The sequence below is a fragment of the Leishmania martiniquensis genome, chromosome 12 (genome assembly GCF_017916325.1).
Source record: "Leishmania martiniquensis isolate LSCM1 chromosome 12, whole genome shotgun sequence".
NCBI classification, from domain to species: Eukaryota; Euglenozoa; class Kinetoplastea; order Trypanosomatida; family Trypanosomatidae; genus Leishmania; species Leishmania martiniquensis.
In genome coordinates, this window is record NC_090147.1 from 307,645 (window position 1) to 328,558 (window position 20,914).

The 20,914-nt window shown below is 61.8% G+C and overlaps 4 protein-coding genes across 4 annotated transcripts; all 4 read left to right on the top strand.

Annotated features, from left to right (window-relative positions):
• Positions 1-6,034: 6,034 nt before the first annotated feature.
• On the top strand, positions 6,035-7,528 carry LSCM1_07873 (uncharacterized protein; the record flags this gene model as incomplete). Its single annotated transcript, XM_067325226.1, has 1 exon — positions 6,035-7,528. One exon carries the CDS (start codon positions 6,035-6,037, stop codon positions 7,526-7,528), a length of 1,494 nt encoding a protein of 497 aa, XP_067180439.1.
• Positions 7,529-8,981: 1,453 nt separating this feature from the next.
• LSCM1_07874 (uncharacterized protein) lies at positions 8,982-11,231 on the top strand (the record flags this gene model as incomplete). The annotated part of the gene is made up of 1 exon (XM_067325227.1): positions 8,982-11,231. The coding sequence occupies one exon, from the start codon at positions 8,982-8,984 to the stop codon at positions 11,229-11,231; it is 2,250 nt and encodes a 749-aa protein (XP_067180440.1).
• Positions 11,232-13,309: 2,078 nt separating this feature from the next.
• Positions 13,310-15,133, top strand: LSCM1_07875 (uncharacterized protein; the record flags this gene model as incomplete). The annotated part of the gene is made up of 1 exon (XM_067325228.1): positions 13,310-15,133. One exon carries the CDS (start codon positions 13,310-13,312, stop codon positions 15,131-15,133), a length of 1,824 nt encoding a protein of 607 aa, XP_067180441.1.
• A 2,131-nt stretch (positions 15,134-17,264) lies between these two features.
• On the top strand, positions 17,265-20,174 carry LSCM1_07876 (uncharacterized protein; the record flags this gene model as incomplete). The annotated part of the gene is made up of 1 exon (XM_067325229.1): positions 17,265-20,174. The coding sequence occupies one exon, from the start codon at positions 17,265-17,267 to the stop codon at positions 20,172-20,174; it is 2,910 nt and encodes a 969-aa protein (XP_067180442.1).
• Between the last annotated feature and the right edge of the window lie 740 nt (positions 20,175-20,914).

Below are 20,914 nucleotides of genomic sequence, written 5' to 3' on the forward strand. Positions count from 1 at the left end.
CACCGTCGCTCCCCCTCCAGCAGCAGCGCGAGAAAAGAGGGAAGACCGACTGCCCGCCACGCGGCGACATCCGTCCATTGCGAGAGCGCGCGCTAACACACACACACATACACAGAGACGCATCGACTTGCATGTACAGATAAATATATATATATATATATATTTATTTATTTATATATTTAAGCACATAGAACCACATCCACCTTCACTCACTCATCCGTACTCTGCCGATCTCTCAGCAGTGCGCAAGAGCTGCGTTGGCTCCTCTGTCTGTCTCTGTGCGCGCGTTCACTCGAAGCGTGAGGCTCCTGTCCCGACCGAGAGCGCCGAAGAGGGCGAAGAAAAAGGGAGAGGGAGAGAGACAAGGGGGCGCGTGCGTGTGAGTACCGACGCAGCAGTGGGCGCGTACGGAGGAAGGGTGTGGGACGGAAACGCGTCGGCTCTTTCGGTGAGTCCCGCGGGGTAGGCGCGGAGGACGCATGCAAACTAAGAATGAGTGCAGCGGAGAGAGCTGTATGCCTGCTACACTGCTGCTCCCGCCACCTCCGCTGGCGCATCAACACGGCTCCTCCCCCTTTCGTGCTCCACGTGCAACGCTGGACGCTTCAACGGACGCCGCCACCGTTGCCGCTGGCAGAGCTCTTTCGGAGGGTTACATAGTGGATCACCAGCAGATGGTGCCGGCAACCCCCCCCTCCTCGTCTTCGGCAACGCCGCCGTCTCCGCCACACACCCCGACGGCCTCTGAGGTGTGCGCGCTCAGAAGCCTACCGGACACCCCAGCAGGCCCTGTGTGGGCAGCTGCGCCGCCGTCGCCGGTGACGTCACACTCGGCGTCCGAGGCGTCTCCCTCTTCGATGTCCTCGCAGCCGACAGCGTCTGCAGGGAGGAGGCGGGGCAGCGCTTGTAAACGTAACCGAGGAAGCAGCCGTGGCGCGATCACTCTGGAGCCGCAACACCAGTCGCCGCCAGTGGTGCCGGCGGGCACAGAGGCGATCTCTGAAAGCGGCCTCACGCGCCCCGCGGCCGGCGGCAGCTCCGCTCGCTCAGTTCCCCTTCCTCTGCTGGTCGAGCAGCAGCGTGACCGCATTTGTGCTTTGGTACAGGAACGCGACTCAGCTTCTGCAAAGCTCCGTGAGCTGCACAAGTTGTTTCAGCGTCTGCAAGGCGACTATGAGGAGGCAACGCGCGAGGCGGACGGGCTGCGGTTACAGCTGAACAGCCTCCGCGCACAGCACGAGACGCAAGGCGAGGAGAACCGGCTGTTGCGAGCGGGTAGCGCGCGCCAGCAGCAGCGCATTCAGCAGTTCGATGCGGAGTGGGCCAGCAACTCTAAGTATCTCCGCGATCAGCTAGATACGCTCGCCAGCGAGAGGGACGCCATGCAGGCCCAGCGCGACGCCTGCATGGCAGACAGCAACGACTTGCGCCGGCAGCTGATCCAACTGCAGGCCGATATGCACCGCTTGGAGTCGAAACATCGAGAGGCGCTGCAGGCACAGGCTGACGCACACGCGCAGCAGCTTCGCTCTGCCCTACACGACAAGGACGAGCAGCTTCAGGCGAGGGCGGCTGCGACCCGGCGTGAGGCGCGGCTGGTGCAGCAGGAGCTGGATCAGCTCGATGCAGGCCACACCGCCGCGCACGAGGAGCGCGCGTCCATGCGGTGGCGCCTGTCGGAGCTCGAGACGGTGGTGACAAAAAAAGAGCAGCTCCGCGCGGAGTTGGAGCGGACGGTCTCTGTGCTCCGCTCGCGACTGACGGATCAAGAGGAGGCGGCCCGCCAAGATGCGCAGCGCTACGCGCAACGCGCGCAGGACCTGGAGCAGCTTTACCGCGGCCAAGTGGCGCAGGAGCAGCACCGCGTTCAGGCACTCCAAGATGATCTGGCCGCCGCCCGGAAGGTGACGCAAGAGGCGCTGCGGCAGCAGGAGGCCCTTCAGCAGTCCCACCGAGAACAGTCGAGGGACTTTGCGGCCCGCGCCTCGAAGCTCGAGGACGACCTCCGCCAACAGCTCCGCGCCGTCCGCACAGAGTTGGAGGAGGCTCAAGCGCGTGCGCTGGAGCACGAGGCGGCCGCCCGCCGCAGTCAGCGCGAGGCAGAGGCGCTGCGGGCCACGCTCTCCAGTGAACAAGAGGCACATGAGCGGCTGCAGCAGGCGCATGCGGCGCAAGCCCAGCAACTTTCGCGTGCAGAGAGCAACGTGCGTCTTCTGCAGACGCGCCTGCGCGACAAGGAGAGCGAGGCGGAGCTACTGCGCTGTGCTATGGAGAAGACCGCGTGGACGCGAGAGATGCAGCAGTCAGTGCACCACACGCTGGCATCCCTACTCGGCGTGCCGCGAGTGTCCGTGCGAGGTGGCCGACGTCGGCGGAAGGGCGAGGAGGTGGGCGCGGAAGGATGGCCGCCGGCACTGCAGCTGGAGTGGGCGGTAGGGGAGGATCGCGGTGCCCCCTCTCCGCCGGTTTGCAAAGGCCAGCAGACGGACGATGCCGCACGAACTGGCAGCGGCGCCACTGTTTATGCTGCACCGGAGGGCGGCGAGTCGATCCCGTCCGCGAGCGAGGCAGAAGGGATTACGTCCTCGTCGTCGTCCAGAAGCGCCGTCCCTGTGAAATCTGCGCAGACAGACCGGAAGACCTCCACATGCAGCCCCCCGTTTCTACCAGCGACGCCGACGCACTCCTCGCCTGGGCAGCACGTGGAGACGATCGAGCGCACTGCGCCTCGCGGTGCGGACCCTTCCAGTGCGGAGGCACACGCCGAGCTCTCGGCTGAGGACGATCATCCGACTCAGCCGTCACTCTCGTCACGTGCCGCGCCACCACTGGCCGCGCCTCCGCCACTGCATCCCGGGACGCCGCGCAAACCGGGCGCCGCTGTTTTTTCTCAGGGATTCACCGACTACGCTGCTGCAGCCTACTCTACCACACCCGCGCACCGAGGCGCTGGTGTGGGCACGTCACGCCTCTCGCCACCTCTGCGAGTGCTCACCGTGATTCCGCCAAACACCGCCGCTTTCAGTGGAGCGCCGGCGGCAGCGGGTGCAGCAAGCTCTCTGCGTGCCCCCACCGGCGTCTCAAGCACACAGCCGCTGGCCACGCCCCTCCGTTCCCGCCACAAGGTAAGCCACGTCTACAACATCCCTGGGGAGGAGCAGCAGCACCAGGCGGAGGCGGCGAGTGCCAGCCTTGGTCCGTATGCTGCAGATGCTGGGCGTGAATTGCCACGCGCACAGCGATCGTGGCCGTCGACGCCGCTGGCACGACAGGCATGCGAGGTTTTCTTCGATGATCCCGCAGGTGCTCTGCGTGCGCGATGTGTGCCATCAGCGATGTGGAGTAGGGGCGCGGATGCGGGTGGCGTTGCTGGTGTTCCAGGGGGCCATCAGCGGCGGGCAACATCAGCGCAGCTGGCGTCTGCATCCTCTGCACAAGTCGGCGCCTTCAACACATACGCCGGGCCTTCTACTTGCCGCGGAAGCATTGGCTCGAGCGATGCGGCGAGCGGTGCTCACGGGGCGCAGGCGTCTTTCTCGTTCGGGGACAGCTTTTCCTACGATCATGGAGCATCCGCGCCAGGCGTCCGCGCGGCAGAGCTCATCGCACAGCTGTCTCACCCCTCATCAGCGGCTTCTTTCGTCGGTGCTGTTGCGAACTCCGGCGGTGTGCCGGCCATGCAGGGTGGGGCCTCAAACATAAACGGCCACCGAAATGTGCTTCACAGCGGAGATGTGGCGCTTCAGCAGTACCTTCGCGACACGGTGCAGCAAGTGCTCGCCGATGAAGAAAGGCGGAGGGCTTTCCCGCGTGAGCCGCACCGTTCATCACAGCAGCGGCTGGACGGCTGCTGCTCTATCCCTGCCGCTCTTGGGTACCATGGAGAGGGCGCTCTTAGTGCGGGGGAAGCGGAGGAAGACGATTTCGGCTCTGCGTCTCGCCCCCGCTCGTCCGTCGCTGTGCCACTGACGCGACCAACGCCACAGCCACTGTCGACGGTATCCCTTGCAAACGGCAGCGGGGCGACTCGCATGGTTGAGGCAGGCGGCAGAAGCCGACACAAGGCACACGGGCGCGACTCCGATAGAGAGCGAGACAGCTCTGACGGTACTGCCGCGGCGACTCGGAGCGGCTGCTTGGCTACTGCAGTTTGGCAAAAGACGGCGATCGCCCTGCCAGCAGCATCCACCCATCATTCCTGTCGAAGGGAGGGAGGCATCGCTGACACTCTTGAACAGCTAGCCAGTCGACAGCAACAGCTCTTGCAGTCCCTGAGCCACTTGCCACATGTAGGGATGCCCCCAGCAGCGCACAACGCCGCCCTCTCCTCCTCGCTAACGTTGCCAGCGACAGCAGCAGAAGCGCCCCTCAGCGGCGCCGATATCACGGCGTTCACATCTCTTTCCCTTCAGGATCACGGTGGCTGCCTTCCGTATCAGGGCCGGCAGGGGCCCGAGCGTCCCGGCGGCGCAACAAGTGCAGACGCCGCCGGCAAGGTGCCAACGGCCACTGCCCCTTCATTTACTAACCACTCCGAGAAGGTTGGACGGGGCGCTGATTCGCATGATCGCCCTCCCGCCTCGATGCGCTCTGCGAAGGAGAGCGACGGCGGCACCGATATCGAGCTCGATCCTCGACAGCTCTCCTACTCTACCACTGCGGCAACGACTCAGCTTAGAGACGTAGAGCAGGGTGACCAATCATCAGTGGAGGGAGGCAGGAGCAACGCGATCGTGGCGACAACGGCCGCTGCAAGCACGAGGTATGCGCCATCGGTATCGGACGTGTCGTCGCTGTCGCAGCTCGAGCGACGATTTGCGACGCCGTTCTGAATAGCACAGGAACGGCTCCGAGGGGGAGGTGAATGAGCCGCAGGGTGATGTGCGCGTGTGCCTTTGAGAAGAGGGGGATCGCTTCTTCCGTCTGCCGAGGAGTGGCAGTGTCGTGCTGCCCGCTCCTGTGACGCGGCGGCTCTCGGCGCATGTCTCGCTGGTCCGCTTTCTTTTGCGCGTGACTCTCTGCTCTTTGGTTTCGCATGCACGGAGAGGACGGCACCGTTCCCCTGTCCTGGCACGAAGGGATGGGGCTTATCACGACAACGCAGCCTGATAGAACAGCGAGGCTGACACGGAAGGAGGAGAGGTGCGTGTGCGTAGGCGTGTGTGTGTGTGTGATGGGGAGTGAGCGAGTCCGCACCACCGCATCGACTTCGAAAAAAAACGAAAAACAAAAAAAAAGAGTCGGTGAGCGCGGCAGCGTGAAGTGGAAAGGGGAAAAATGCTGTGTGCGTGTGCGTGAGGAGGAGGATAGGCTTCGCTTCGGGGCGAGTGGTACGGGGCGAGGGCAGGGGCAGAATGGTGCAGCGGCTGCGAGAGCTGGTCAATGAGTATGCGCTTGCTGGTTGTGCTGGCGCGTGGGGGGATGGGCGGTCTCGGTGCGCCTGTGCGCGCCTATGCCTCTCGCTCGCTTCACTACATCGAGGCGGGCTACTTTTCTCCTCCTGCGCTCCCAAACACACTTTCACTCTGAGCAGACGCATCCTCTGCGTTGTACAGAGCGCACGTGGTCTCTCCCCGTGCACAAACGCATGCACACACATGCACAGACAGATAGACAGACAGACAGACAGACACACGACTGCAGCAAGACGACTACCCGCGCACGCGGATGTGAGAGGACGTGTTTGCGCTCACCCCCCTGCTCGCCTCTTTTCCTTAGTTTGCTGCTCTGTGCTTCATGCGCACAGCTACGCCCTGACTCCCTACCTCACCGTCGAACTTTTTTTTCTGTGGTGCTCCAAAGAAATACATTGCTCTGCACTCGCCACACACAGCGGCGCACACGGACACATACTGGGACGAAGAGGGGCTGATATTTAAGCGGCACACACCCACACACATCACGTTGCCCAAACGCGTTCATTGCTCTCTCCCCTTGCTTTCTGTGAGACAGAGTACGACTGTGATACACAACAGCCCAAGTGAAGACGCTGTAGCTCCCCTATTACCCCCTTCTCTTTCCCAGAGCTTTCATCATGTTGCGCCACACCGTTCGCCGCTTATCACCAACGTCATGCTACCTGAACCCCCGGGTGGTGGAGGCGGAGTACGCCGTGCGAGGGCTAATCCCGTCCCGCGCAGACGAAATTAAGGCAGACTTAGCCGCTGGCCGTGGCAGGTACTTGTTCGACAGTCTTGTGTACTGCAACATTGGCAACCCACAGTCGCTGGGGCAGATGCCGCTGACCTTCCACCGGCAGGTGATGGCGCTGGTGGATGCGCCGTTTCTGCTGGGGGACGCAGAAATCGTGGCGCGGATGCCAGCGGACGCCGTTGCGCGCGCACGTGGATACTTAGCGGAGATTGGGACGGGCACCGGCGCGTACACAGAATCCTTCGGGTACCGCTTCGCGCGCGCCGCCGTTGCCGCGTACATTAATGATGAGTGCCGCGGCGTGGGCCCCTCCGTGACAGTAGATGACATCTGTCTGACGGACGGCGCGAGCACGGGTGTAAAGGTGCTCCTGCAGCTGCTTGTGGGCGGCGCAAGCGACGCGGTGATGGTCCCAATACCACAGTATCCGCTGTACACTGCGCAGATTGCGCTGCTTGGCGGGACGAAAGTGCCGTACTACCTTTGCGAGGCGGAGGGGTGGGCGCTGCAGACACCCGATCTCGCCACCGCGTACGAGCGGTGCGTGGCGGAGAGTGGCGCAACACCGCGGGTGCTTGTGTGCATCAATCCTGGAAACCCGACAGGGAACGTGCTGGAGCGCAGCGTGATGGAGGATGCTGTACGCTTCTGCCACGAACGTGGCGTGCTGCTGCTGGCCGACGAGGTGTACCGGGAGAACGTGTACGACGCGCGGCGCCAGTTTGTGAGCTTCCGCGAAGTTGTGCTTGGCATGCCTGCACCGTACTGCACAGAGACGATGCTCGTGTCTCTGCACTCAACGTCGAAAGGGGTAATTGGGGAATGCGGACGGCGCGGAGGGTACTTCTGCATGACGAACCTGCCACGCGCGATGCGTGAGCAGGTTCTGAAGCTGTGCTCGATCAACCTATGCGCGAACGTGAATGGACAGGTGATGACTGCGCTCATGTGCTCACCTCCGCGCGAGGGCGATGCGAGCTACACGCTGTACCGGCGTGAGTACGACGGCATCTTCTCGGGGCTGAAGGAGCGCGCTGAGCTGCTGGCGCGCGAGCTTGCGACGGTGCGTGGGTTCTCGTGCCAGCCGGTGGAGGGTGCTATGTACGCATTCCCACAGATCACGCTGCCTGCCGCGTATGCAGCGCGGAACGAGGAGCTCAACTCAAAGGAGGGGCGGCGACTCGCGGTGGACACACGATGGGCGCTGGAGTTGCTGGAGTCGAGCGGGATTGTTGTGGTGCCGGGGTCTGGGTTCGGGCAAGAGCGAGGGACGCTGCACTTTCGGACGACTATCCTGCCGCCGCTCGCACAGATGAAGAGGATGGTGCGCGCGATCCGCGAGTTCCAGGAGGGGATCTACAGGCAGTACGCGTAGAGATCTGAAGGCGCGTGTGCGCACGTTCAAGTAGACAGACGCTGCGGTTTTGCACTCCTGTGCAGTGTTGCTGCCGCGATTGGGGAATGTCTCGTCAATATGTGTGTATGCAATTCCTTCTCACTTCCCGCTGCGTGCACGGGGACTCGGTGCTTGCTTATGTTTGCCCTGTAGGGCATCTCCTCCCCTTCGCTTTTCCTTCCCTCTCCCCTGCCTGTTTCTTTGCGATGTGGAGCGCTTCGCATGCCTGCCTCTCTTCTCTTGGACTTGCTCCCAAATCTCTGCCGGCCTTTGTGTGTGAGGTGTGTGTGTGTGCGCCATCCCCTTCTCTTCGCTTGAACACAACATCTCTTCGATTGCGCTCATCTATTCTTCCCTGTCCCCTCCCTCCCTCGGCTCCGGTCCGCGCATCCACTTGAGGTGATCGGCGTATGGCTTCCCCTCACCTCGGCCAAAAGCGCAGGAGGCGCACGAAGCGGGAGGGGAAGGGGGAGGACTGGCGGCGCAGCGACGTTTTACCGCAGCGCGCAGTGTGAGGCGCTCATGGGACGTCTGCGAATGGGATAGCGAATCCTGGAGCACTGACGGTTCGCCGGTGTCTCTGACTCCTCTTACCTCTCTCGCGTGCCTGCTTTTCTGTGCGCAACCGCCCCTGCGCGTGAGGCTTGCTGGCGGACTCACTTCCTCTTGGCGAGCACGCACCGGTCACCCCTTCCCTCTCGCCGCCCCTCCGCTCCACGCGGGTCGCATTTCCCGCTCCTCATGACACACACTCACACACACACATTTCTGCCGGTCACGGCGGTTTCTGCTTTACCGTTGCGCACTTGTGCCGACTCGCCACCGCCTCAGCACCCCCCCGCACGCTCAGCAACTAGTTAGACCGCGCGTGCACGCACAGGCAGGCACACATCGGCCATCACAAGAGCTCTGCACGCATCTCCCCTCGCCTCGCCGCTGTTCACGAAGTGCTGCTCGTTACCCTATCCCTTCGGCCTCCCCTGGTGTGCTCCACTGTCTCTGCCAGTGCCCGCTCTCGGGGGCTTCGAAACGCGCACACACGTGCTCATAGAGACGCCGCTCCCCTCCCTTCTTCCTCTCACCACACGCGAAGAGGGCGCCCTCTTTCCGCCTCGTTGCCAACCCGCCACTCATCGACGTCGTCTTTGCTCTCCACCGGCATTCATAGAATTGTTGCACTCGCGTGTGTATCCGTGTAAAGGCCCCCTTCCCTCCTCCCCCCTTCCGCGCTCTCGCCCTCTTTGGTGCTTTTCGTGGATGCGACTCCGCCATCCTCTGCACTGTCGTTTGCACAGCACCACACGCCGCTGGTGATCGGCTCCCTGTGCCGCTCTGTGATTACCTTTCTAGTGCGTCATTGCCACCTTCCCACCCCCTACGCGGCCGCGTCCCCAAGCACACACACATACACACATAGACACGCTCCATCCTCATGCGCCGATGCGAGCGCCTCCTTCAGCGCTGCTTAGGCGGCGTATTGCACAACTCCGCACATCTTTTTGCCTCTTCGCGCTCCCATCGAAGCGGCCGTCGTGGGGGCGGTGCTGAGGCTGCTGCCACGATCCCGAGCGCAGTGGAGGCTGACGGTGAGCTGCTCCGTTCGACAGAGGCAGGGACTAGGCCCACGGCGGACCGTCGCGGGCGCCAACGACACCCGCCGGCGCAGCTACTGGACAGTCTTGACGGGGGCGACTCGCAAGGTTCTGCCAGCGACGCTGTGAACCCCGTAGAGCGACTCCTGAGGAAGCATGAGGTGGCTGCCGGCGGCGGCTCCGCCAATGCGATCCCAGTCCCGGGAAAGTCTCGGCCAAAGGCGAAGAACGGGCTCGTGGTGCCTCCCACGAGTGCCGAGGAGCCAATGTCGGGTGGGGGCAATGATGGGGACGGCGCCGGCCTAGACGGGCCGTCTTCCATGTCGTCTTCGGTGGCGCCGACCGCAACGCAGCAGCAGCAGCACCTCTTGACGAACCCCTTCCGCGGCCTGCGCGCCGACGTGTCCCGTAGCTACCGTGTCGACCAGCTGATGGAGGAGGCGACAGCCGCGGACTTACTGTTCGCCCGTCAGGAGAAGAAGTCGACCGCCTTCTCTTTCCTGCACTTTCGCGCTGGCGAACCGTTCTATCGAGGACACTGGGGAAGCGTGGCCGAAATGCAGGCGCAGCTCGACGCGTCCGCCGCGGCCGCGCAGATGACGATGCCGAAGCGCATCTCGGCCCCCTACGTGCGCGGCACCCCGATCCCCGGCCTCACGCTCTTCAACAACGATCTCGGCCTGCAAAGCCCGCTCGTGCAGTGCCGCTATCCTTTGATTGTCGCTCAGCGGCTTCTGCTGTTCCCCGATAACTTACGGCACTTCCACACCATCTGCGGACGTGAGGACGTGCCCTGCGACTTCTACGCCGACCTCGACCTCCCCGGCGAGTCCGCGGCCCAGGGGGAGAAGACGCTGTTAGAGGTGCTCAACTACCTGCAGGTGCGCCTGCCGGGCGTCGGCTTCACGGACCCGTTCTTCCTCGTCTTGACGAACGCCGTGCCGAGCAGCGACAAGATCTCTTACCACATTCACGCGCGGAGCCTCACGTTCTTGACGAATCGCACCCTTGAAGCCGTCGGTGAGGCCACCCCCAAGCGCAACGTGAAGCGCAAGCCTGCAGGGAGGAAGACGAAGGCGGCCAAGAAGAAGGGCTCAGCCGCATCCGCGCCGGCAACGCCTGCAGACCTCGAGTTGGGCGAGGACGCTCTACGCGAGGGGCAGGATGAGGATGCGTACGACGATCTCAGCGACATGGTCAGCGCCGTGGAGGGCAGCGGCAAGGGCGCGGCCGTCCCGAAGGTGATAGTATTCCAGGATTACCGGACTGTGAAGCTGATCGCCGAGGAGGTGAATCAGACGCTCGGCCGGGAGGTCATTGACCACAACTGCTACAGGCCGAACGGCATGCTGCGCTGCGCCTTCAGCGCTAAGTTAGCTTCGGCGCAGGATCACAACTACCGCCTGAAGGCCGACAGCGCCGCGGAGGCAGCGCGCAAGCGTCTGGTACCACTCGTGACAGCCTCCGACCCGGCACTGCAGCAACGCCTGTCGGAGACAGAGTCGGTGCTGCGCACTATGACCGATCCGGAAATATTGGAGCTTACCTTCGTCACCAGGCACCTAGACGTGGACCCCAAGGTGATCAAGGCGGCGCACGAGCGCGCCGTCAGTCTCTCGGCGCTCGAGAGCCACGCCCCGGCTGGGAGTGAGGAGCACCGGCGCTGCGTCGCCGCGCTACACGCGACAACAAAGCACCGCTTCAAGCTGATTCGCCAACGCCACATCACGGGCCCGCAGGGAGCACAGGCCGTGGAATACGATGCCTACGGCAACGCGGTCTCGCCCTTCCTCACGGAGGCCGCTAAGTGGCGCCGTTTCAAGGCGGTCACGGCGAAGCTGCGCACGTTGCCGCCCCGAGCGGCGGAGAGCTACGACGTGTGGGTGCGCGTCGGCCTCGCCCTCCACAACTTCAGCAACGAGGACCACGTTTTCGAGGAGTGGGTGCTCTTTTCACTAAAATCACCGCTGAAGTACTCGCGGGAGGTGTGCCGTAGGAAATGGTTGCAGTTCGAGCGCAACCCCGATGCGCTGAATTGGCGCCGCGGGTACAACTACCTGAACTCGACCGTGTGGCGTCAGGTAGGATAGGATCAGCGGGGAAGGTGAGGAGAGGGAGTGCTTATACGCCACGCGCCGTCACCCGTCTGCGTACCACCGGGTGGTACAGAGCCTCTTTACCTCAGCGGTGGTGCTGACGTGCTGGGTGACGCACTTGGGAACACCTATGCAATCGATTGGTCACCCTCGCGTGCCACCATCTTTGCGAGGCGTGCGCGTGCCAATGAACTGGCGGCTTGTGCTTGGCAGGCCAGGGGGTGTCTGCGTGCGCGGTTGTGGCAGCAAAGTAGCCGAGCGGGAAATGAAGAGGAGTACAGCAAGGGCGAAGAGAGACAGAGAGTGGGTGTGGTGGCCTTGACGACGACAGTGTGGATGACGTGCGCGTGTGAGATGCGTAGGGGTGGCACGTGAAGGCGACGCGCACACTTTCGACCATGCGAACGCTGCTTACACAGGTTCTTCCCTCTTCGCCCTGTGCTGTCGCGCACACGCCACACTTTGACGCACCGCTGCCCGAGTCGGTTTCTATCTTCTCTCCCCATCCTCGACACGTCTTGTGCGCGCGTTAACAGTGGTGGCTTTCACCTCACCCGCATACCTTTGCTGGCGATGCATTGCGCCCTCTCCCAGTGGGGTGCGAAGAGTGCATGTTTCATTAAACGTCACTGATATATATATATATAAACACACACACACAAATTGTTTCTCCCTCCGCGTTGGGCTGTACGGTGGCGGCGTGGCGCAGCGAGTGAGCGAACGGCTTTTGTTTTCCTTTTATCGTCTCTTTCGACGCCCTTTCTCCCACCTCTCTTTTCCTTCATTCTGCTCACTTCTGTGGGGCCACTCCGTACGTCTGTGCGTCTGTGTGTGCGCGTGCGCAGACAACGGAGAGATTGGTGGTGGGGAAGGGATGGGCGTAAGCGTCATGGCTGAATGCCATGTGGTCATGGTGTTCACTCGCCTTCTTTTTCCTTTTCTTCGTCGTCGGCCCTTCGCGCACTCCTTCCCCTCACCAACATCGCCACCGGCCCTGTCTCTCTCTCTCTCGCTTACCCCCTTTCTTCCTCCGATAGCCGCAGCTCCCATAGATGCTCCCCTCTCTGCCATCGTTACGACATTGCCGGGACTAGTTTTGATTCGTGCGTCTTTAGGGCTTCACATGCCTCCCTTCGTGTGTGCATGTGTGTGTGTGTGCATCACCCTCTCTCTCTCTGCCGCAGGTGTGCTGGCGAGCTGTACTGAATTTCTCTGTTGAGTGGTAGATGGTGCGGTGTGCCCGGGGCAGGCGCAGGCGGCCCTTTCTCTCTCTGTGTGTGTGTGTGATGTGCTGGGGGCGCCTCCTCCATCGCACACTCAGCTTCTCAAAGGACAGGAAAACGGGAAAACATGTTTCTCTGCGCCTTCGATCGCCTCCTCCAGTGTGCTGACGCCCACACGTCGGCGCTCGCACAGTGACCGCGACGACGCACTGACGAGCCGCAAGACGGCGACATGGCGCTGCTTGACACTTTGTCAGAGACGGAGGAGCTCTGCACCGGGGGGGGGAAGGCGACCGTGAAGGTGACAGTGATAGTAGCGGTGGTGCGTTGTCGCACTGCTGCCTCATCCGCACGGTGCTTTTTATCCCGCGTAGCGCCAACCCCGTCGCCGCTGCACTCCAAGGGCCGTGCCCTCGGCACCACTTCAGGTGTTCTTACTCAGGCAAAGCGTTAACATGGTGTCCTCGGAGCAGCATGCGTGTGCCCTGCGCGTACGCGTGCGATCTTGACTGCTGTGACGGCAAGCGCCTCAGCGCAGGCCCACCTCGCTCTCTCCTCCTCCTCGACACTTCCTCTGGCTCTCCTCGTTGTGTGCCTGGCGCCGTTTTCCCTCCCTCCCTGCGCGCTTGCCTGAGTGTGCTACGCATCGGTGCATACCTGTGCGTATGCGTGCGCGCACGGTGCTTCTTTTCTGTTGACTCCCGTTGGTCGACGTTGTGCAAGAGAACTGCGGGCGAGGACGTCACACACACACACGCATATATATATATATATATATATATATACAAGCCTTGGCGCAGCGGAGAGGCTCGTGTCTCTCTCCATCTCTGGCCGCGTTGCTCGTTCACAATGACGCAACTGCCGAGTGCCTCAGAGAAGGACAAGACGGCCCGACTTGTCGAGTCGCTCTCGAGACATGAGCAGGTAGAGCTGCTGGCGCAGGCACTCTTGCGGGAGTACATGCATCGTCGCGGCCTGCGCGAGACGCTGCGCGCCTTCGACGCGGAGAACCCGCGTGACGAGCGCACCATCTCGTCTCGCGCCCTCATGCGCCGTCTACTGAACATCCCCGTGGAAGGTCGGCCGTCGCGGTTGCAGCCTACCGCTTCTTCACCCTCCGTAAAAACGCAGGCGCCCACCTTCATGGAGGAGCTCTGCTCCCACCGACTGGTGAAGAGAGGCTACAAAGTTTCAGACGGGAGACGGGGTGGCGAGCACCCGTATCTATCGGAGGAGGACCCCAGCGATGTGGAGCGTCGAGGACTGCGCGCCGCGGCAGACGCGCAGCGAGCGGCAAAAGCGTTGTGCGAGCAGAAGCGACGCGAGTACGACGAGCTGCTCGCCGCGGAGGCAGCCCATCAGCGGCGTAGGGAGGAGCGCAGAGATAAGAGGAAGCAGAGGCGCAAAGCCAAGAGGAAGCGCAAGGGCGATCGCCGCTCCCATGGCGATGCCGACAGCAGCGACGACGGGGCGCCGAGCGAAAGCGGCAGCAGCGATGATAGTCGCGTCGGAGAGGAGACCGCTCTTAGCGTCGGCGCCTCAAAGGCTTTGAGAAAGGCCCAGTCGGCTTCGCTTAGTAGGCGCTGGGCGGCTGCCGAGCCCGCTGGTGGCGCGAGCGCGGTCGCTGTAGCGGTGGGTGCGCACTGGCAACCTCCAGGTATGGCCGCTCAAGCAGCCGCCAACCATAACGGAGCGGATGATGGCGCGCTTCGTGGCTGCACCAAGCCCGTTTCTGGTGGAGTGCTGCATCAGGGGCCCGACAGCGACGGCAACAGGGACCACAGCGGCCATGAGGAGGTGGACCCGTTCGGGGTGAACTGTGCCAGCCGGCAAGCGATGATGGCGCGAGTTCGCGCAGGAAGCGAGCATTGGTTGATGCAAGCGCACAGAAGCGCCGCACATCCTCACGCTAGCAGCACAGCGAACGGTAGCGGCGGCGGGGGTGCTCTGGACAGCTCTCCGAGCAGTGCTTCTGCAGCTCTCTTGACGCCGGTCGGGCGAGAGGCGTGTGGCGGAGGACGAGGCTCCCCGAGCAGCACTCGGCCCGTCGCACGGGCGGAAGCGGGGCTCAACCACAACAGTACGCACACCTCCGCATCGTTTTTTGGGTCGCTCTCTTCCACAGTGCCTGCCGGCGCCAGCGGAGGCGTGGCTGCGCTTCGCATGAAGGCCTCCCCTATCCCGATTTCTGGCCTGAGCGGAGATAATGGTGTGGCAGGGCTGGCCAGCTCATATAGCAGTGGCTTTGCCCCGGCGGCGCTGGCTGTGAAGCCGCCCTCAAGTATCCTCGTGAAGCACATGGATACGCCACCGCAGGGCGACCGTAGCGCAGTCAACGATGGGCCACTTCACTCGTATGACCGAACCGCGGTGCCACGCAGTAGCGCTCTAGCTGGCAGCAGTGGCGGCATCAATGCACGCTCTGCCGTCCGCAGCCCCTCTCCGAACGCGTCCCCACTTTCGCGATCCCTCGCCAACGGCGTGGGCGGCGCTGTCGCACCAAGCGGAGGCGGGGGCAATGGGCTTCGCCATGGTATCGGCTTCCGCACGTCCTCTGCCTCGGCAGAAAGCATGACTTCCCCGTCAACCTCCATGGCCAGCGCCGTCGAACTCGCCGCCGGCGCTGCAAAGTCAAGCCGGAAAGAGCGCCGCGTGAAGCTGCTTGTGGATTGAGGAGGGGTGAAGAGCGCGACTGAGCGCGGCCGACCTGCGTGCGTCTCTCTCTCTGCGGATGCGTGCGATTGAAGCGGCGGCGCAGTCGTCTTACCCCCCCTCCCTCCCCCAACACACACACACACACACACACTTTCGCTGCCTTGTTTCTGTATCCCTCCCCCACCCCCTGACAATATTTCTCTTGGCGGCGGTATTCGGCTGAGGGAGACGTTTGCTTGTGCGCGCCCTTCTCGGTCTCTGTGCGCATTTTTTATGTGTGGTGTGCCGCTAGCGCAGTGACTGATTCAGGCCATGGCGCTCGCATGGAAGAAATTATATATATATATATATATTTCACCTTCTCTCGCTCCGCCCCTTCGCCCCCCGCCTCTTCGGACTCTCTTCAATCTTGCAGACAGTGAGAGCAAACACAGGGCCGTACAGGTGGCCGGATGGCGGATACCACAGGAATGATGGCGGGGCTGTTGGTCGGCGGTGGTGGGTGGGCACCTTCTGTGCCAGCGTGTGTATCCCTGTGCGTGTGTCTCTCTCTCTGTCTGTGTCTGTCGAGAGCCGCCGTCGATTTTTTTTCTTTGGGCCCCTCCCGTCCCGACTGTATGGTTGCGGTCAGACACAACTGAGGTACGAAAAACAAAATGAATGGGCCTACCTTGACTCCTCTCTGTGCATACCCCTCCCCTGCACAGGAGTTGGGGCGCAAGGGCAGCGCTCTTCCGCACCCCTCCCTCTCTCTCGATCGCTTACGGTGCGCCACCTTCGCACCACGCCCTTCGAGACCCCCTCCCCCTTTCTCCAACTGGACAGACACGTGCTTATTCGTCGGGAGGCGGGGGATGCCGGAGCCTCAAGTGTATGCGTCAGCGACAGAGGGATATCGGGGCACGCGGGTGTGATTCAATCGGTGTGGGGTTGAAGTGCCGCGCTCATGCCCCTCCTACTCCCCGACCCTACGGTCGCTCCCTGCAGATATATATATATATATCGGAGGGCACCGCATGCGCATATCTTTCGTCTCTCACTATGGTAGCGTGTGCGCGTGCTTGTGGGTACGTGTGGACGCGCGTGTGCTGCGCACCCCTCCGCCTTGATCTGTACCGCCGTCTCCCCCCCTCTTTACCCCCCTCCCCTCCCCACATCTTCTCACCCCGCGCCTCCCTCTCACTCGGGGTAAACACGCTGACGCCCACGCCCACACACCATACCGCACATATGCCCTTCATTGGGTGCAGATGTATACTGAATTTCTCTGCGTCTTTCTCAGTATTCTCTCTCTGTTCCCCTAGCTGAACGTGCGTGTGTGTGTGTGCGTCGTGGGCGCCGTTGCCGCTCATCCCCGTCGTCGTCGCGGTCCGCCTCGTGACGAAAAAAAAATTTCCCCTTTTTTTGCTTTGGCTTCGCTGCTTTTTTTTTTTCGCCCATTTTCCTCGCGTGTTTCGCTTCTTCTCTTTTGCCATCCGGGGGATTGCGCCCCCTCCCCCCTCCCGACGCGCTCTTACTCTGTGACTGTGCATTTCTCTTGCTTGCTCGTTTGCGTATCTGTTCGTCTGTGTGTCTGTGTGTGCCTCTGTGTTGGCCACGTTGGCGCTCGCCCCACTGTTTACAGGCGGGTACGCCCCGGATCACTGAGGCTCCCACACCAGGCACCAGGGGGGAAGACTGCGCCCATCCTTCTCCCCCCTTCTGTGCGCGCTCGAGTGAGCCCCACCAGCGTCACTGTGGCCGTTTGGGGGAGAGAAACAAAGTAGCGCCGGCGGTCGACTTGCCCCCCAACCCCTCCCCCTCCCCTCCTCTCCTCTCGGCACACACAGTTTTTTCTTGCCAGCACATCAGCGGCAGCTCGCGCTCGCTCATCTCTTTCACTTCCTTAGACACGCACGCTGCTCCGCTTGCGCATGTGCACAGAACATCTTCAACGGAAAGTAATCTGCCACACAGAAGCACACGCGAGGGTTCCCCCTCCTTTGCAGGAAAAAGAAAAAAATATATCTGCAGGGCTCCGCCACGTCACGTGACGCCATAAACGCTCACCATTCGGTACCTCTTATTTGCCCTTTTTCTTGTCGCCGCTATTGCTGCCCGCTTTTTTATTCTTCTCTTCGTTAGCAGAGCTTCACTACACGTAGAGGCGATGGGCTGCGACTCATCCAAAGAGAGTGTGGCGCCCAGCATCACGCCCGCAAGCGGCAAGGGCAGCCGTGACCATGCCAGCAAGGAAAGATACAGACGCGCCAGTCCTAGCAATGGTAGCACCGCAGCCAAGGGCGTCAGGACGAGCGCGAGCGGCGCCAACAACGGCGGCGGCCGTCAAAGTAGTGGCGTGGCGGATGCTGCTGGCACCGTGCCGGATCAGAGCCGATGGCCGACGTGCCACTTCTGCCATGAGAAGATCCCAGAGAAGGATTACAACGCCCACACTGTCATGTGCGACGAGCGCGAGGTAACGTGCTGGAACTCTTGGTGCCGCCAGATTGTGCGGCAGGGCGACCTGCAGAAGCACCTTGAGGAGTGCGGGAAGCGGCAGAAGGCGATCTGCCCCAAGTGCGGTGTCGACATCCTTGCGATCGAGATGCATGCGCATCGAGATAGCTGCCAGCCAAAGTCATGCCCACACTGTGGGGAGATGTGCATCACACGCATTCACAAGTGGTGCCCGACGACGATCCTCTCCAAGGTGAAGCTCATCAACGGCCCCTTTGCCACGGATGTGCTGCAGCGCCGCTTTCTTCCTCCCGGAAAGGAGAAGGACCCGAGGGCGCATCTCGAGTACACCGTCGCGAGGATTCAGCTTCTGTGGCGGTGGATCAAGTGTAAAGGGATGATTGAGGAGACGATCTTCCGTAGCGTCTACAAAGAAATGGACCTGAAGAAGGAAGGCTTCGCTATTTTCAAGGCCCACGACAAAGTTAACGAGCAGCACGTCATGGCACCCAAGCGCTCGCGGTCGATGATTCAGGCACCGGTGGTCGCTCCAGCGACGTCTACGCACTACTTCCCCGTGAGCGCCAGCGTCCCCATCACCCTCCAACACGTCGAGCGGATGATCAGCGACATCAAAAATCATGTCCTTCTGCCGTACCCTGCCGCGTGGCGCGTCTTCACGGACGCGATGAACCACCTCAACACCATGCCTAACGTCGTGCGCGTGTCGCCAGCCGTCGGGGCCCGCGTCAGCAACGGCCGCGTCATTCAGGGCTGCAAGGTTGTCGTCGTCGGGGACTTGCACGGCCAGGTGGCCGACCTCCTGCACATCCTCAAGGAGAGCGGCATGCCGAGCGAGAGCAATCATTACATCTTCAACGGCGATTTCGTCGACCGTGGCGCGTGCGGTGTTGAGATTATCCTCATTCTGTTTGCGCTGATGCTGGCGTGCCCGAAATACGTCACGCTCAACCGCGGAAACCACGAGTGCGACTACATGAACGACGAGTATGGCTTCGACGTCGAGGTGAGCACCAAGTACGACCGCAACGTCTTTCGCCTCATCCAGCGCTGCTTCTGCGCCCTGCCGCTCGCCACGCTCATCGGTGGCAAGATCTTCGTCGTCCACGGCGGTCTACCGCGGCGGCGCGGGGTCAGCATCAACGACATCTCACGCATACAGCGCTTCCGGCAGGTACCGATCCCCAACTATTCGCAGCCCGAGGAGGACGAGATCTTTCAGGACATGCTTTGGTCTGACCCGGTCGAGGATATCAAGGGCTGGCGTGAGAGTCAGCGCGGCGCGGGCGTCGAGTTCGGCTCTGACGTGACGATGGAGTTCCTGGAGAACAACAGGCTGGAGCTCGTCGTGCGCTCGCACGAGGATTGCCTGAGCGGGTATCAGGAGCACCACAACCGCAAGCTGCTGACCATCTTCTCGGCCAGCAACTACGACGGACCGAACTCAAACTACGGCGCCATCTGCACCTTCATCGGTGACAACCTGGAGCCGTCCTACCACACGTACCAGATCTTTGAGGACGAGTACGAGGAGTTGCAGACGGTCAACCTCGCGGACTCCTTCACGCTAGGTGCCACGGGCACGGCCCGGTTCAATTCCTTTGCCGCCACCACTGGCATCATTGCAAGTGGAGTCAGCCTAAGCAGCCTCGTGAGTCGAGTGCTGCTGCACCGCCGTACAAAGGATGACATTCTTCGCGAGTTGCGCGAGCGAATCTACCAGCGCCGCCACCGCCTGCTAGCCTACTTCTCGAAGCTCGACCGCACCAACAAGGGGTCGCTGTGGATGATCGAGTGGGTGGAGTCGATGCGAAACGTGCTGAACCTCGACCTTCCGTGGTACTTCCTCCGCGGCTACCTTGTCGAGGTGGACGACCACTCACGTATCTGGTACGCACCGTTCTTGAACCACTTCCACAACATTCTGCAAGACTTGTGGGGCGAGGATTGGCAGCAGTCCGTCTGTGCGCGGGTGCTGCAGCAGCAGCGCATGAACCACCGCTCGCAGCTCGTTTCTGCCGCCTTTAACAAGGAGGTGGTGAACTACAACGAATTCTGCTCAGTCATGCGCGCCATCGACTACACGATGAGTGACTGCCAACTCTTTCAGCTGTTCGAGTCGTTTGACTCGAGCGGCAGCGGCCATATCAGTGGACCGGAGTTTATGAAGAAAGCTCAGCAGATCGCCAACTGCAAGCCCGACCCGCTCCTCTGGGACATCGATGTCATGGAGCAGCTGCAGAACATTGTCATCCAGGGCCGCAGCCAGCTCCCTTTGCTGTTTCGTGTGACGCCGAAGGACAAGGTGCTGTCCAAGGAGCGCTTCATGGCTGGCATGGCACAGCTCGGCCGCGGCATGCGTAAGCAACTGACGCAGCCGCAGAGGGAGGCGATCTTTGAGTTTATGAAGCAACGCATGCCGGAGGGTGCGGAGGTGACCTTCGACGTGTTTCTTCTGTGTGTGTGCGTCCTCGATCGTCGCACCATCGCTGGGCTGAAGCCGTCGTGCTCGCTCTCTGACTTCAATGGGCTGGGGCTAGCGCCCATCTTTTTCCGAAATACGAGCTTCTCTAGCCCCGTGAATGCACGCTGCATATGATTCGTAACATCCCTCGCTCTGGCGCTCTGACTAGGGTGCCAGAGCGCGCGTGTGCGCATGCATACCTTTGCGCATGATGGCAGCAACGGACGCTTGGCCCCGCATATGGCCTCTGCCCTCCCCCTGCGCTTTGTCTGCGTTACGCGAGTCCGCCAAACTCTTCAGATGCGTTCGCCTCCGTCATTCGTCTTGCGCGCACGTGTGAGGGGCTCGCAGGCGTCTCGCGTGCCTCCGACAAAATCCCCTTCATGGGCGATGCGGACATGTCAGGGAAGTGGTTGCTGTGCTCGCAGTGCGTACGTATGTACGCGCGCGCGTGTGTGTGTGTGTCTTCTAATACGGTCGCTATTATTTTCGTCAGCCTTTCACCTCCCCCTCTTTTTTTTCTTGCTTCCTCCTCCGTTTGTTTGCTGCGTTAGTGCTGTGGTGTGGAGGCGGGCGGCTATGGCGTAGATGGTGTGGTAGCCGCTTGCGTGAAGGAGTTGGCCCGGCGGCGTTGTGGGCGCTGCCGGCGCTCACAGATGCAGCGCACCTTTTATATATTTATATTTATGTTTTCCATTTGTTCTTTGGTTGCACCTCTTGCGCACTCCGTCGTTCTCTCTGTTTACGGTGTGCTCTGCCATCGTTTCCACTTTTGTTTTCCGCGTCTCTCTCTCTCTCTGTGAGTGTGTTTGTGTGTGTGTGTGCCGTGAGTGCCCTTTTCGTTGGCGCTGAACTTATGAAGCTTCGGAGACGTC